This window comes from Oratosquilla oratoria, chromosome 8 (assembly GCF_046742065.1).
Source record: "Oratosquilla oratoria isolate Oo_2021 chromosome 8, ASM4674206v1, whole genome shotgun sequence".
Lineage (NCBI taxonomy): Eukaryota > Metazoa > Arthropoda > Malacostraca > Stomatopoda > Squillidae > Oratosquilla > Oratosquilla oratoria.
Window position 1 is genome coordinate 58305458 of NC_134784.1, and position 17356 is coordinate 58322813.

The 17356-nt window shown below is 47.9% G+C and overlaps 2 protein-coding genes across 2 annotated transcripts in view; one reads left to right on the plus strand and one right to left on the minus strand.

Annotated features, from left to right (window-relative positions):
• Positions 1-17356, plus strand: part of LOC143027759 (zinc finger MYM-type protein 1-like) — a 487234-nt gene that overhangs the window by 150640 nt on the left and 319238 nt on the right. The window lies entirely within an intron of this gene.
• On the minus strand, positions 3186-4295 carry LOC143027400 (uncharacterized). Its single transcript, XM_076188685.1, has one exon. It carries the CDS (start codon positions 4293-4295, stop codon positions 3186-3188), a length of 1110 nt encoding a protein of 369 aa, XP_076044800.1.

The following is a 17356-nucleotide window of genomic DNA, read 5'->3' on the forward strand; positions in this document are numbered from 1 at the left end:
GATGGGAGGCGAACATCGGGAAATAAAAAACACATTACATAGTTACACAGAAAATTTTACACTATAAAAGACAAGTAATAACACAAGAACCAAAATCAAACAAAATGAGTATACTACACTTATGATATAAACAACCTCTTACCCTAAGGAGCATCTCCTGGGAGAGCTGGACCACGTGATAGCGCGTCGGCTATGACGTTTTCTCTCCCACGTATATGTGAGATTTTCAAGTTAAAGGGCTGTAGTGCCAACGCCCACCTTAAAAGTCTTTGATTAGTGTTCTTCATCTTTTCAACGAATATTAAGGGGTTATGATCTGTACGCACTTGCACTGGGTGAATTGTGCTACCTATATAAATTCTAAAATGGTCAAGGGCCAACAACAACGCAAGTGCCTCCTTTTCAACGGTGGCATAATTTCTCTGGTGCTTGTTAAATTTCTTCGAGTAATATCCAACTGGGTGCAACGCGGAATCTCCCTCACCTTCCTGCAACAGCACTGCTCCTCCGGCGACGTCACTAGCATCGACGTGAAGGGTGAACGGCTTCTCCAGGTTAGGGGCTCGTAGCACGGGCGCGTTGGATAGTAGGGTCTTCAAGCTCTCGAAGGACTCCTGGCACATCTGCGACCGCCTAAAGGCCTTCTTGCCGCTGAGGAGGCCGGTCATCGGGACCACAATAGAAGAAAAATTTGGACAGAAGCGCCGATAATAGCCTGCCATCCCCAGCAGCCTCATCACTGCCTTTTTGTCGTCTGGTACCGGATATTGTTGGATGGCCGCAATCTTGGCTGCAACGGGTCGGACCTCATTCTGCCCGACCACATGCCCCAGGAAGGTGACCCGAGCATGGCCAAACTCGCTTTTGGCGAGGTTCACCGTCAGGTTGTTGGCAGCTAGCACAGCGAAGAGAGATTTCAGGCGACTCAGGTGCAACTCCCAGGTGTCCCCGAAGACGACGATATCGTCGAGATAGCACCGGACGCCGTCCATCCCGGCTGTGAGGCGGTTCATAAGGCGCTGAAAGGTGGCCGGGGCATTCCGCAACCCAAAGGGAAGGACGGAGAATTCGTACAGTCCCTCTGGGGTGACGAAGGCGAAGATGGCTCTCGAGCGCTCAGTCAGTCGGACCTGGTAGTAGCCTTTGAGGAGGTCGAGCTTGGTTACCCACCGCGCCGAGCCCACGTCGTCGATCACGTCGTCTATGCGAGGCAAGGGGTACCCATCCGCTTCCGTTACCGCGTTGACCCGTCGATAGTCGACGCACAATCGCATCGACCCATCTGGCTTCGCCACGAGGACAACCGGAGATGCCCACGGGCTGTGGCTGGGTTGTACAATGCCGAGCTCTTGGAGACGTTGCACCTCAGCTCGGACGTACTCCCTCTTGAAGGTGTTCAGGCGGTAAGGACGTTGGCGGATGGGAGGGGCCCCATGGGTCTCCATGTCGTGCTCCAGTGCTGAGCAGGGGCGAGGGTGATCACCGAATATGCACGCGTACGTTCGTAGCAGGGATTCTATGTCCTTCGCTTGGGCACCAGAGAGATGTTCTAACTTCACAATGGGGTCTCGTAAAATCACCGAGTTTTCCATCTTAACACATGACCCACTAAGAGCTTCCGAGAAACACTCATCACTTTCTTCACTAACTTCCGGCACTACTAAGCACGCAGGTGACTGAGGGTCAGCCTCCGCACTATCTCCTATCACACCCTCACCACGATCGTGGTAGGGTTTCAACAAATTAATATGCACTAGACGCTTTTTCTTGCGTCTCTCTGGAGTGTGGAGGACATAGTTGGCCTGACCTTGGCGCTCTAAGACCTGATACGGTCCACTATACACAGCTTGAAGAGGGTTAGTTTTTAATGGTAAGAAAGCTAAGACTTTATCTCCACTCTTAAAATACCTATCCCTTGCTCCTTTTGACTTACCAAACTGGTGCTTCATTTTAATCTGAGCACCTTCTAGGTTTGAATGGGCAAGACTTATAGCTAAGTGAAGTTTATCCTTAAACTTAGTCACACAAGAGGCCAACGGGGTCAAAGGCTCATTGCTTATCCAGCTCTCCTTCAAAACTTTAAGGGGACCCCGTGCCTCATGTCCATAAACTAACTGGAATGGGCTATAACCTAACGACTCCTGAACACTATCTCGGATAGCGAACAGCAGGAGATCTACTCCCTCGTCCCAGTCCCTTCCGGTTTCCAAACAAAAGGTCCTTAGGATTCTTTTGAGGGTTTGATGGAACCTCTCTACTACACCCTGGGATTGCGGGTGATAAGCCGAGGACCTAGATTGCCTGACACCCAGGCTTTCCATCACCTGGTTAAACAACCGAGAAGTAAAGTTGGATCCCTGATCGGACTGTATCACTGTGGGAAGACCTATTTGGGTAAAAAAAATGAACTAGGGCTCTTACAACATTCTTTGCCGTGATGCGGCGTAAGGGAATAGCCTCCGGATAGCGAGTGGCACAATCTATGATGGTAAGTAGGAACTGATGACCACGGGGGTTTTTTGGCAAGGGACCTACGCAATCAATTGTGATCTTACTAAAAGGCTCCTTTATCACTGGGATGGGTTGCAACGGGAACGGTTTGATACTGGGGCTAGGTTTTCCCATTAACTAACAGGGACGGCAAGTACGGCAGTATGTACCGACGTCTCTGCGTAACTTAGGCCAATAGAAATGTGATAGAATTTTGGCATAAGTTTTCCTAGTTCCTAGGTGTCCTCCTACGCCGTCATGAGCAATGCTAAGGATATCTTGGCGTAGGGGCTTCGGAATCACTATCTGGTGGTGCACTGACCAAGGGTGACTGGCGGGGGAGGTTGCGGGACGATATTTCCGCATTAGCACGCCAGAGCTAGTGTAATAGCAATTGGCCTCCTGTTGGGCTTCCACTTCACTAACTGCCCTATTAAGAAAACTGGCTAGTTCTGGAGTTGAACAACCTTACTCCTAGTAACAGGAGAGGAGCCAAAACTAGTCAGGCTCGTGACACTATTCTCATCTGTATTACTCTTAGGTTTATCTGTCGGTGAGGAATCTTTGAAGAATTCACCTAGACCGAGGTCAGGGTGGTCTACTTGAATAGGGTCTTCTTCCGATTTCTCACTAGACAAAGGGGAAACCACATCGATGCCACCTCCCTCGACAGATTCATTGCTTGGGACATCTGCCTATTGGCTCATACTACGAGTGACTGCACACGCAGGAAATAGCCCAGGGATGTCTTTCTCTAATTGTGTGGTGTTATTCTCAGCGGTAGAACGTGACGAGACCATGACATTTGGTAACGTCACGCCTCCAGCGAGGTCATTTCCTATTAAGAGGGAGACGCCCTCTACAGGTACCCTATCCACTACCCCTAACGTGACATAGCCTGATTTGATATGGGACTGTAAGTATAGCTGGCACAGTGGGATACGCGATCCCCCAGTCAAACCGTTCACTAGAACCCAATTACCAGTGTAGCATTCATCTAGGAAGGGGACAGCTTCTTTGGTAACCAGAGATAAGGCTGAGCCTGTGTCTCTCAAGATATCAATGGGAACGGGTACACTTGACTCATTAAGAGCTACGGAACCGGATGAACAATATGGTTCAAACGTGGAGGAGGTGGAAGATACAACAGGTCGGTTATTTGTAGGTGATAGAGGATCCAACTGTACTTCCGTCTGTTTGGCCACATTGATCGAGAGAGAGGGGGTCCCTGGGTGAGAGGGAATTTTGTTCTTTACTCTGAAGCAGTCATTAACATCATGACCGAGCCTACGGCAATATTTACAAAAAGGTTTCCTCTCACGGGCATCGGGCTTACCTATGGCATATGATGGAAATCCTGATGGCGACCGAGGTCCCGGCGCTGCTGCCTGAGGGGCTGACGTAGGTGGAGGGGCGAATGGTGCAAGAGTAAATGCCTGATGGGCACGTACTTGGCTGGGTTGGGACGCGGGAGCAGAAGACCTGTAACTTTGGCGGGGGTTAGTAAGAATGTAATGGTCGGCAACTGGGCCGGCATCAGCTAGGGTACGTATACCTCTTTGATCTAGGTACGCTCGTACATCGGGGTGTAAGTTATTGCGGATGTCTTCGAGCAGGATCAACTCAACCAGTTTATCATGGCTCTGATGAGCTGATTCACTCTCCATCCACCGTTGGAACAAAGCTTGTTTGCGTCGAAAATATTCGACGTATGTCTCTTTTCCCCCTTTTTTTAAGTTCCTAAACTGCTGGCGATAAGCCTCAGGCACAAGCTGATAGCTGGTAAGGACGGTGGACTTAACCATATAGTAGTCTTTCACCTGCTCCTCAGAGAGAGCGGAGAAGACATCCAACGCCTTACCAGTAAACGACCGATAGACAAGTTGAGTCCATCTATCAAGTGGCCACCCATTCAAATGTGCCATTTTTTCAAATAGCGCAAAGAACCTGTCGGGTTCGTCTTCATTGAACTGGGCACACTTGCAAGTTGGGACTCGAGCCTAAACACAGGGGTATCTGCTCTCGTTTGCTCTCGACGGAGGGTTTCCAACTGTAACTCGATTTTTCTGAGTTCAACTTGTAAGGCTAGGTTACTAGGCTCCTTGGCAGTAACAATTTGTGGAGCTTCGTTACTTGGCTCATTGGCAATACCACCATGTGGAGCAATTTTATTAGGCTCGTTGATATTGCCAATCTGTGAAGCCATGTAACTAAGTTCATTGTCACTGCCAATCTGCGGATCTACGTTATTTGGCTCTTTAGCAGATTCCTCTGTTTCGGGTATGTCATCCTCCCTGATCATTCCCTCCTCAACGAGGTGGTTGAAGACCATTTCCCTCAGAGGGTCCTTTTTCAAGCTTGAGTAACCCTCTAACCCGAGGCGTCGGGCAAGATTGATCAAGCATTCTTTTTTTATATCCCATAGAGCCTTGCCTGAAGGGTTAGTAAGAAATTTGTCGATGTCAAACATTTTGAACTCAGAATTTCGAGAACACGTGGTAATTATATACTGACAGCTAGTTAATAGTTAAACACATAAGATAGATAACTTCTGCGGGATCACGGTGCGACCGATAGACACTATTAACACTGGCAATTTTTTTGGTACAACACAACACTTGTCACACTAATTGGAGCTTTAGTCTACGTATGCACAATTTTCTATCCCGGACGGGGGCCCCCACATGTTACGTTGCCCTTCCGGTATACAAGGGTACTGTAACATTTTATCTATCTCATGTTAAGTCAATTGGGGTATTTAGCAAACACTACAAGTACAAGTATCTATATTTTAACTTGAACAATATTATACAACATGAATACTATGATACAACATAAATAATATGATACAACCTGAACATTATGATTCAACCTAGTATATTTCCTACAAGGTCGCACCAGTAACCTCTGAGGCTCCTTCCTATCCCTAAGTATACACAATTCTTACCGTTACCCATCTAGGTAACAAGAGCTAGCCAGGAACAACTGTCTGGTATGGTGACAGGAGTAGTAAGGGAGGAGGAGGTACCACGCAAGCCTACCGTACCTACACTGGCTCCCAGTTGCCAGAGGTCACCATTTGGCGACCACTCATTCCAACCAACCTGCGCATGCGCACGCGTATGACGGGAAAGTGCCCGGAAACGTGACGGGCCCGTAACAATATATATATATATATATATATATATATATATATATATATATATATATATATATATATATATATATATATATTTCAATTCTGCTTTATTCTCTCTCTGTCTCTCTTAGATCCAATTTTGATGATAATTTTTAAGACAGATTTCCTTGTTCCCCTCTATGTCATTTCTATCCTAATGTAATTTTGTGGATGAAATATTCCTCAGCCAAGTAATCTATGTCCGTTATGAAATTAAGATTATATGCTATAGCATGCGAGTTGACATCGGGGAATGGTTAGGACGAGTTCCAGAACATTCATTTTTTGCGTCCTACTTAGTCTAATCCGTTTTGCATTTCTCTTTCTTTAACACATTGCTGAGTATCTATGTCCCATAATTTTCTGTGGTTCCTTTCCAGTTTGCCATTTTCTTTATCTCTCTCCCTCTTAATCTTCTCCCGAGTGTTAGCTACAAATACGTTGGTATAGAATGACGTCATGCTCTCCTGTCCAATCGAAAACTGTAAAATTTACCAGTCAATTACCTCCTATTAGCTGTCACATTACTTCACTTATCCCAAGAAACTGGTATCTATGGACTTGACAACGCCTAATAATACTTTGGATCAAGGTCTATACATATACCAGGTCTACACTTCCGACCGAATTTCGAGAGTATTGGCGCAGCGGGCCCGTGACATCACCTGGCTGCTCGAAGTGGGGTTCGCGCGTCCCATCGCTGTTAGTTGTAGCTGGTTCGTCGCGTAGATATGTTGCTGCCTCCGCTCGCACCGCTCCACGCAATTAGTTATATTCTGACAATGAAGATCTATATATACCGGTATATATAGATCTTGACAATATGGCATATTGTGACATTAAGGGTTGTGGCTCAAACCAAAGAGGAATTAAGCCAAATGTTAATTTTCATCGTTTCCATGCAATTACACACACAGACACGCACATGTGAACGTGTACACATATAAGCACACACGACGATATCTCCCCTTCCCGTAAAATACAAGTATATAAACACACACACACACACACACACACACACACACACACACACACACTCACACACACATACATGTGAACGTGTACACATATAAGCACACACGACGATATCTCCCCTTCCCGTAAAATACAAGTATATAAATACACACACACCTCTATATGCATATACGACTCGGTGGCGCGATTGGTAGAGTTACAAAACTACAACGTCGAGGTATCGGCGGTATCTGATTCGAATCCTGCCCAGGGTTGAATTATTTTTCAGTATCGCTGCGCTTCGAGTCGTTACTCCAACTCTCGTGGGCGGGGAGTTGGAGATGTGTGTCCGTGTAAGTTCATAGATCGGTCATACGAGCTCTGAGCTCTCTTCCGGGAGGGAAATAGCTGTCGATCACGAGTCCAATACGTGATCCAAAAGACCAAGATGAATCACACATACACACACACACATGTGAACATGTACACATATAAGCACACACGACGATATATCCCCTTCCCGTAAAACACAAGTATATAAATAAACACACACACACACACACGCACACACACACATACACACACATATATGAACGTGTGAACATATAAGCACACACGACGATATCTCCCCTTCCCGCAAAATACAAGTATATAAATACACACATACACGCACACACACACGCACACATGTGAACGTGTACACATATAAGCACACACGACGATATATCCCCTTCCCGTAAAATACAAGTATATAAAAACACACACACACACACACATACACACACACATACATACACACACACACACACACACACACACACTAATAATAGCAATGAGCTAGAGAGAGATAACGTGGTGAAAATATGATAATTCCAGTCTTCCTTAGCGTTTCACAGTTTTCTTCAGTGTTTCACAAAGAGAAAACGGAAGCAGCCAGATGACGTCAGAAGCTGCGCAGAACGGCTCAAACGGTTAGACCTGGTGTATATAGATCTTGCTTTGGATAATACCCCGTTTGTAACACTCGACTCGATATTATTTTCTTACCGTTACAAATAAAACAGACTGTGATTTAACAGACACATAACTCTTGAGTAATTATGATTTCAATATTATTAAACTTAACAGATATAAACTGAACACAAATGATAAAATGCTTCTGTGCAACACTAAATCCAGACACGAGAGAATGCTAACCAAAATGTTCATTCTGATTTCTCAACCATTACTCATTGGTCCACAAAGTTACAAGAAGTATGCAAGGTAAGTGAACGTTACTGTTCTTACAAATCCTTGCCACACCTGCATCTAATCCGTTATTGATCCTATTTGGACGTGTTTGGATATAAAATGTAGTTTACTAATCAATTACTAAGTCCATTGTTTTGACTGAGGTAAAGTTGTCCATACTCGTGTCACACTCTGCATACATTGCTTGAGAGAAATACATGCATACACCATGCATGCGTATATTAATATTACTCATGACAAACATTATTGTGTTCATGATTTTATATATATATATATATATATAAATATATATATATATATATATATATATATTGTAACAAACCTCCCCAGAAACTGAAGGTCGTCACTCGATTGAGAATCCGCAGGTTCGGCGCATCCTGACAGACGTGACGGCAATTTTTCGAGCTTCGGCCGGCTGCCCGTCACCTCGTCCTTGCTGAGTTACCAAGGCGACGAAAACGCCACATTTATTTACATCTTCTATTCACACATACTCGCTACAAAAAGAATACTGGGCTGTAGGAGGCACCTCGGGTCGCTTGCCAACCCTCGAAAGGCTACTTGAAGCCTCGCTACAGCTTACAAACACGATATTAATACGAGCGGAAACCACGACGTCGTCTACTGTCAGCTGCTGCCGCTCGTCTCCACGTCCTTGCTGGGTAGCGCCTCGACCAATCACAGTCGCTGCTCGAGGTCACGTGACTCTAGGTGGCGTCCGCCCTTGGCGCCACGAGTACCACGATGTCGTCACATGATGCGATAGGGGCCGCGTTCGTAACACTACCCCCACCTGTAAAGAGATGGAGCGACCTCGCTCCCCAACCCCCTACTCCACTTAAATCCATATATCACCAAAAAGATAAACTAAAAATTTACTTTTTGGCATCACAGAACTAACTGAGGACGTAATCTTTACTCCATACCGGTAGACGACGCTCCCGTCTGGGTCTCCTTACCACGAGCCCAGCGTCGACGTCTGTGAGTGCCCCCTCTAAGGGGCACAGCTCCTCCGCTACACTCTCCTCCAGCACCAGTGAAGCGGTCATCCTCGGGTCCGGGTCTCCGTCCGCCCCCACCGTCAGTGACGCGTCGTCCCCCATCATCCATGGCTCGTTGTCCCCCAGGTTTCGGTCCTCGTCCTCCTCGTCGCTGCTCGATTGAGAAGCTCGCTTCCCCCAGGAGAAGTTGCCAGGGCCGTGATACCTCCACAGCCTATCAGCATGCACCACCAATGCTCTCTTTCTTGTCCCCTGGCGGATCCTGAAGGTGACGTCCGAGATGACCTTCTCCACCACACATGGTCCCTCCCAGGGGCTCTAGAGCTTGGGAGACAACCCCTTCTTACGCCGAGGGTTGTGCAGCCACACTTGATCCCCCTCGCTAAAGGGCGGTGACGTAGCTCGACGGTCGTACCGATCCTTCATCACCTCGCCCGACACCTTCAGGTTAGATCTCACCTGATGGTGCACCTCACGGAGGTGGCCGAAGTAGGCATGTCCTCGTCCGGCAGCCTGCCAGTCACAAGGTCCACCGGCATCCGCAGCTCCCGCCCGCACATCAACCGGGCTGGCGTGTACCCGGTTGCCTCATGTTCAGCTGAACGGTAGGCCCATAGAAGCAGGGGGATTTTTAAGTCCCAATTTCCCTGACTCTCCTGACAACACTTCGCCAACTCCTGCCCCAGCGTGCGGTTGAAGCGTTCCACCATGCCGTCCGATTGCGGCCGCAGGGGCGTGGTACGAGTCTTTTTGATGCCCAGCAATTGACAGCACTCCCGGAATACTGCCGATTCAAACTCCCTTCCCTGATCGGAGTGCAGCTCGTGCGGCGCTCCAAACCGGGCGAAAAACTCGTCCACTAACACGCCTGCCACGGTGGCAGCCTCATGGTTCGGCAACGGGTATGCCTCTGGCCATTTCGTAAAATAATAATCCATGGCCACACAAACGAAGCGGTTACCTCGGGCCGTCCGAGGAAATGGTCCTAGGATATCCACCGCCACCCTCTCCATAGGTGCCCCAACCTGATACACTTGTAAGGGAGCAGCTGACCTCCTCCCGGGGCCCATCATCCCACAGCACACGTCGCAAGATTTGCACCACTCGCTCACGTCCTTCCGCATGCCCACCCAGTACACTCGCTGCATTAAACGCCCCAGGGTTTTCTTCACATCGAAGTGGCCACTCGCACTGCCACTGTGAGCCTCGCGCACTAACGCTTCCCTCATATTAATGGGAACAATGGTTTGCTAGAAGGATATGCCGCCGTCACACGAGTTCCACTACCGCTGCAGCACACCCTCACTTACTCGCAACACTGACCATTGCTGCCACAACGCCTTCGCTGCCGGGCTTAGCGGCGCCACACTTTCCCAAGGCGGTTTTATCTCGCCTTCTTCCCTCAGTGTCACTATGGGCCCAATATCAGCATCATCTCGCTGGGCTTGCTTGAGGTCCTCTCCCCACTCCGTGTCAATAGCAAGAGCAGCAGCCTTCACGCGCACAGGTTCCGTTTCACGGCGGCTACAATGCTTACAGTCGCTATCGCAGGGACGGCGGCTCAGGCTGTCAGCATTATTATGCGTGTTCCCTGACCGGTACTCGATGTGGTAGTCGTGCTGTTCCAGCTTCCCAATCCACCTAGCCAACTGCCCCTCCGGATTTCTGAGGTTTTTGAGCCACCTCAGAGCAGCTTGGTCGGTCCTGATCTTGAACTTGGCCCCGTACAGGTAAGGATGGAAGTGGTCAATGGCCAGAATCACCGCCAACAACTCCTTACGGGTGACGCAATAGTTCCTCTCTGGTGCTGAGAACTTCCTGCTAAAGTAGAATACGACCCACTCCTGCCCATCTTTCTCCTGAGACAAGACAGTCCCTACTCCATCAGCACTTGCGTCACAATCCAGCACGTACGGCTTTGTGGGGTCCGGGTACGGCAACACAGGGGAGGTAGCGAGACCCTCCTTCAATGCATCAAAGGCCCGTTGACATTCTTCACTCCAGTGAAAGGAGGCCCCTTTCCCAGTCAAGTGGTGGAGTGGTACTGCGATTTGTGCGAACCCCTTGACGAACCGCCTATAGTACGTACACAAATCAATAAACCCGCGCACTTCCGTCACACTGCGCGGAACCAGCCACTCTTTAACCGACTCTACCTTACCAGGGTCTGTTTTCACCCCCTCACTACTCACTATGTGCCCCAGAAAAGGCACCTCCCTCTGAAAAAGGCAGCACTTCTTCGGACTGAGTTTCACATTTGCTGCCTTAAACCTATCCAACACTACCTTAAGCCTTTCCAGAGCACACTCAAATGAATTCCCATAGACTAGCACATCGTCTAAGTATACCAGGGCGCTTTTCCAGAGCAGCCCATCCAACACACGCTCCATCTGGCGCTCAAAGGTTGCCGGGGCATTCACTAGGCCAAAACTCATCACTTGGAATTGATATAGCCCCTGCCTATACGAGAAGGCCGTCTTCTCTCTGTCCTCCTCCGCTACCTCAACTTGATGGTAACCAGATTTCAAGTCCAAGGTCGAAAACCACTGAGCTCCCGCGAGCGCGTCAAGCGTGTCATCCACCCTCGGTAGAGGGTACGAGTCCTTGGTTGTCACCGCGTTATGGCCCCGATAGTCCACACAACACCTGGTGGACCCATCCTTCTTCTTTACGAGTACGACGGCCGCACTCCAGGGACTGGTCGACTTTTTGATTACCCCTTGCGCGCGCAGTTCTTCCACGGCTTTCTCCACTTCCAGCCGACGGGCGGGCGCGATCCTTCGGGGCGGCGGCTTGACCGGCCGACTATCCCCTGTGTGTATACGGTGTTTCACCAGGCTGGTCCGGCCCAGGTCGGTATCCCCCTTCGAGAAGACATCTGCATACCGAGTCAACACTTTCCTCACCTCGTCAACCTGTTCCCCAGACAGACATGCCGAGCTCCTCTGCAATAGATCCTGCAGATGAGGTGGGACTTCAGTGTTACTCCCTTGCTTGTTCTCGAAGTGACCTTCCGTGACCATAGTCGCCTGTACACCACCCTCGCCCGGGCCCATGCTTTCCCCTTCCTGCTCCTCACTTAGACGGCAACGGTTGCTGGTTTCAGGTGGTGGTACAGTGTGGGCTTCCTCTGCGTCAACGGCGCCCTCCCGAAGCGGCACCACGTCACCTCCGACCGACATGGTCATCTCCCCGAAATACAGCACCGTCCTGCTTTGCTGGAGGTAGTCTAGACCGAGCAAGTTCTCCCCGACGCCCGCTACAAAAACGGGAAGATGCTCCTCCGTGTTGGCAACCGTTACCCTGGCATGCACTGGTCCCCTCAGCTGCGTGCAGTGCTCCGTGATCCCACACAGCTGTTGCTGGGCCACCGGGGGTCGTCCAGTTGCCACCATGCCGTCCTGCACGAATGTGCGTTCTGCGCCCGAGTCCACCGTGAAGCAGCAAGACTTACCGTCCACTTGCCCGCCTAGCTGAACGGTCCGGGCGCCCTCGGCGCGGCAACTTAAACGGACTGGGGCCTCCCGTCTTCCGACTGGCATTCGACCCCTTCCGCCAGCCCCTCCCAGTTTCCCGCTACCTTCTTGCTATCCTTGTCGGAGACGATGGCACACCCTGCCGTCTTATACCCCTCACCATAACTCCAGTAGCAGGGTTTGTACCGGTATGGTCCTGCTCCAGCACCGACAGCCTTTCCACCACTCGTCCCCTGCGGGCGGTACTTTTTGGAATGCCCCTGTTGTCCACAAGAGTAGCATTTACCCCGAAACTCACCTGAGGGTAATGCAGGTCTAGAGGGGGATTTGTCCACTTTCCCCTTCCTTGCCCTCACCTTGCAGGAGTCACTGTTCCAGCTGGGTCGCTCCCGCGTAACCCGGAGAAACGACTCCATCTCCAGGCCCCTCGCCAGGGCCTCCTGTAGGTCCTTGGGGTGCGCCTGCTGGACGTATATCCTCAGCTGCTGGTTGTCGATGGCATCAACAAACTGATCCCGCAAGAGAATGGTGATCATCTCCTCACTGGCCTCCGGGTACGCACGGCGCACCAATACCTCCAAATCCTGCGCTAAGCGTGTCAGGGTCTCTCCCGGGCCTCTTACCAGGGCCCGGAACCTGGTCCTGAACACCTCAGTTTGATGCTGATGCCCGTACCTCCTCTCCAGCGTCGCCGTCACCTTACTGTAGGAGCTCCGCTGGGTGGCTGGCAGCTGGTTCAGGACTTCCAACGCTGGGCCTTTGAGCGCCCACACGAGCTGCATGGCCATCTCTGGTCGGCTCCACTGATGGGCGCTAGCCAAGAGTTCGAACTGTGTCTTGTACGCTTCCCAAGACACTGTTCCGTCGAACTCCTGCGGGCGGCGACTCGTCCCGCTCCTTAGCCTCCGTGACGTGGAGTTGGCAGCCGAGAGGCCCGACATTACCGAGGCTGGCGGGGATGGCGGAGGCGACAAAACACTCGCCGGGGTACCTGGGGGAGACGGGAACGCCCTTGCCAATGGAGAAAGGCTCTTGAGTCTTCCGTGCCGACTATTAGCTTCGTCCTCGTCACTATCTTCCGCCTCGCTAGCTTGCCCACTTTCCCGGTGCAGCGTATCCTCATGCTGAGAGAGGGCAGGGGGCACTTGTGCTGCCACAACTTCATCCACATACCTCCTAAGGTCACTGGCCACTTTTTCCACCTCTCCCTTCACCTTGTCCTTGGTGAAAACTGCATTTAAAACCTCTTCTTTCACCTGCGAACACTCCTCCTTAACGAGACCAAGCACCCGTTCGAACACACTGTCAACACGGTTCGCCACTGCTTGAATTTGCGCTCGCTGTGCTTTTCCTTGCTCCGATAAAGCATGGTTCACCATTGCTTGCAGTTCAGCGTGCTGTGTCCTCCCTTGTTCCGCCATAGCTCCTATAACGTCTGCTAGTGTGGTTTCAGTATCAGCCATGCTAGTGTAATAACTCTACGGAACTGAAAACGATCACAATACCACTTACCTGGGCACAACACTTTGGACCTGTCACCCGCCACGACAAAACGGTCGCGGCTTCTCCCGCTCACACTCGACAGATCATAGCGACGCACATAAAATGCACTTACACTTAAAGATCCCACTTCTGACACCACTGTAACAAACCTCCCCAGAAACTGAAGGTCGTCACTCGATTGAGAATCCGCAGGTTCGGCGCATCCTGACAGACGTGACGGCAATTTTTCGAGCTTCGGCCGGCTGCCCGTCACCTCGTCCTTGCTGAGTTACCAAGGCGACGAAAACGCCACATTTATTTACATCTTCTATTCACACATACTCGCTACAAAAAGAATACTGGGTTGTAGGAGGCACCTCGGGTCGCTTGCCAACCCTCGAAAGGCTACTTGAAGCCTCGCTACAGCTTACAAACACGATATTAATACGAGCGGAAACCACGACGCCGTCTACTGTCAGCTGCTGCCGCTCGTCTCCACGTCCTTGCTGGGTAGCGCCTCGACCTATCACAGTCGCTGCTCGAGGTCACGTGACTCCAGGTGGCGTCCACCCTTGGCGCCACGAGTACCACGATGTCTTCACATGATGCGATAGGGGTCGCGTTCGTAACAATTTATATATATATATATATATATATATATATATATATGTATATATTTATATATATATATGTATTTATATATATTTATATATATATATATATATACTATTTTAAAAGCCGCACTGCGTGCACCATTTCAAGCTACCTCCTGCCGGGGGTTAATTGGGTCTGTGGCCCAAAACTAAAGAGAGCAATAATGATAAAGCATCTATTGGTACCCTACCACCTCAGGTTTATATCACAGAGTACCACACTGGGGAGAATTTTGTATCACTGTGACGTTAGGAGATGACTGTAAAGAAGGAAAAACACAAAAATTCTAACTCTAACTTGGACTTAATCTTAAATGAACTTATTCTTTTTAAGTTTACAAAATTGTAGAGTTTTTAAATCTTGAATTTCCAATTGTTATAATGTAGCAAATTCTCAGCCAGAACTAATACCAATGCTGGATATGCAAGAATCAAATGAAGGGCAGATCTTCAATTCTGGGATCGTCCTTATTCCAAAAAAGGTCTAACTACCACCTAAGCCATAGTTTTCTCATCCATTTGGCAGATAAACTAACTTAACCTAACCTATTCTAACTTAAGTTAACCTAAATTTTCCGGTCCCTATTGATGCCGCGCTATATCCATGGCGTCACATATCAGTGATGACGGTTTTTTATTTGCTTCCATGTGAGCTACGTAATTGTTTTTAATTCCTTAAAAAGAAAACACAAAAGGCATATCTATAATTATTATCCAAACGGAAATTATAGAAGATTTACAGATTCACAGGGTTATAATGATGTAACACTTTACGCATTAAGTGTACCCTGTGACAGCAGTCGAAAAACGGACAGACGTTCGCGTTGATATATACGAGTGTGTGTGTATATATATATATATATATATATATATATATATATATATATATATACATACATATATATGTACATATATCAATCACGAAGAACCCACAGTCGGAATAAAAGGAAACTTAGAAGAAAGTATAACTTCTATATTTCGGCTAATAGCTATAGCCCTCTTCAGGAAAGTACAGATTACAAGAATTTGCAGACATAAGTACAACTGAGATGTGAGTAGAACGGGAACACGCAGAGCTAAAACAGGACAATACGTCACGCAGGGCGGAGTCAGAGGTGAGGGGATGTGTGGGTGGAGGTGAGGTCATGAGGGAAGCGGGCTGGGAGCGGGGTCAGGAGGGTGATAATTCTTAACCAAGCGGCTCACACCTAGCCGTGAGATTATGTCCGGGGACCATTGACCTTTGGAGATTTTCAAGTTCGGACATTCTTCGATTAAGGTTGATTCAACAATTTTTCTTCTAAAGCTACAGTTGGACCTAAACAAAATTTTAGCCTTGTCCCAGTCAAGACTGTGATTTTTTGTACTGACGTGTTGGAACACAGCGGAAATTTCCTGGGTATACGTTGTACCGGGTGGCTACAAGAAATGAAAGTCAAATAGTGGGAAGTGCACTGTAATCTCTGACACTACTGACAACTAATGCGTGTGAATACAAAGAGAGCTGGGTCCGAACTGACGCCAAGCTGCCAATTCGCGCCAAAAGATGTGCATCGCATTTGCGATATCCAATATAATTACAAATATACACAATGATTACACATAATTACAATAGATAATAAAACAACAAACAACAAAACATATGACAATTTTATAAAGAGGGGGAAACATATAATTCCTCAAATAAGCAACACACAAGTACAATAATAATGGTATGATATACACATACCACGCTAACACAACCTGGTGGAGCACAAAAGATCCATTAGGTATGCCCAGGAAAATGTCCCTTGATAAATAGAAAAACAAAATTGTCGGAGAATCTTACAACTTGCTAAGATTAATAAAAGTGGCTTTTACCTACTTAGACGAAAAAATGACAAAAGATACTAGTCATAATAATAAGGCCTAGACTAGAGTATGCTGTGACACTATGGTCATCCAGTACCAAAAAAATATAAAGAAAATCAAAATAATTCAGAGCAGCCACAAAATTGCCCCAACACCTTCAAACCTGTCATGTGAGGAGAGACTGTCTAAATTGAAATTACCGACTTTGGAACAAAGAAGAGAAAGAGTTGACCTGCTGATCATCTATAGAATCAAGAAAGGCATGGAAGTCCTTGACAGAGAGGACTTACTAAATTGGGATAAGAGAAATACAAGGGGATATGATGAAAAAACTCAAAAAGGACAGTTATAAACGAAACCTGAAAAAAATCCACACCGAGTGGTGGATATCTGGAACAAAATGGACAAAATATTGGTGTGTGCAAAAACTATACAAGAATTTAAGAGTAATCTAGACACTGCGAGATACAAAGACGGGAAACCACGAGCATAGTTCCCTTTCCCGTAAGATACAATTAGGTAAATACAACTAGGTAAATAAATACAAACACACACACACACACACACACACACACACACACACACACACACGCATATATAGATCGGTCATACGAGCTCTGAGCTCTTTTTAGGGAGGGAAACAGCTGTCGATAACGAGTCCAACAAGTGATCAAAAGACTAAGGTGAATCACACACACGCAAAAACATACACACTTTTAGACATTTTCTTGTCAATTCTTTGTCCTCTTTATCTCTAAGGAACCAATTTGGGTTTTGTTTTTTCCTGTATCTCTTACTAGATTTTCTTTTTCTTTAATTACTTTAATGACATAATATTCTGCCTTCTCCTGCATATGTAGATGAACTATTTTTTTTTAATTACCCTATCTTCCTCTTAGTCTTTTTTCCAATCATTCCTGAGCTGTTTCAAATCGTCTTCTCTTGTGTGTGTGTGTGTGTGTGTGTGTGTGTGTGTGTGTGTGTGTGTGTGTGTGTGTGTGTGTGTGTGTGTGTGTGTGT

What these genes read in the sequence shown, in the direction of transcription:
- LOC143027400 (XM_076188685.1), bottom strand. Translation starts at nt 4,295, where the DNA reads ATGGTTAAGTCCACCGTCCTTACCAGCTATCAGCTTGTGCCTGAGGCT.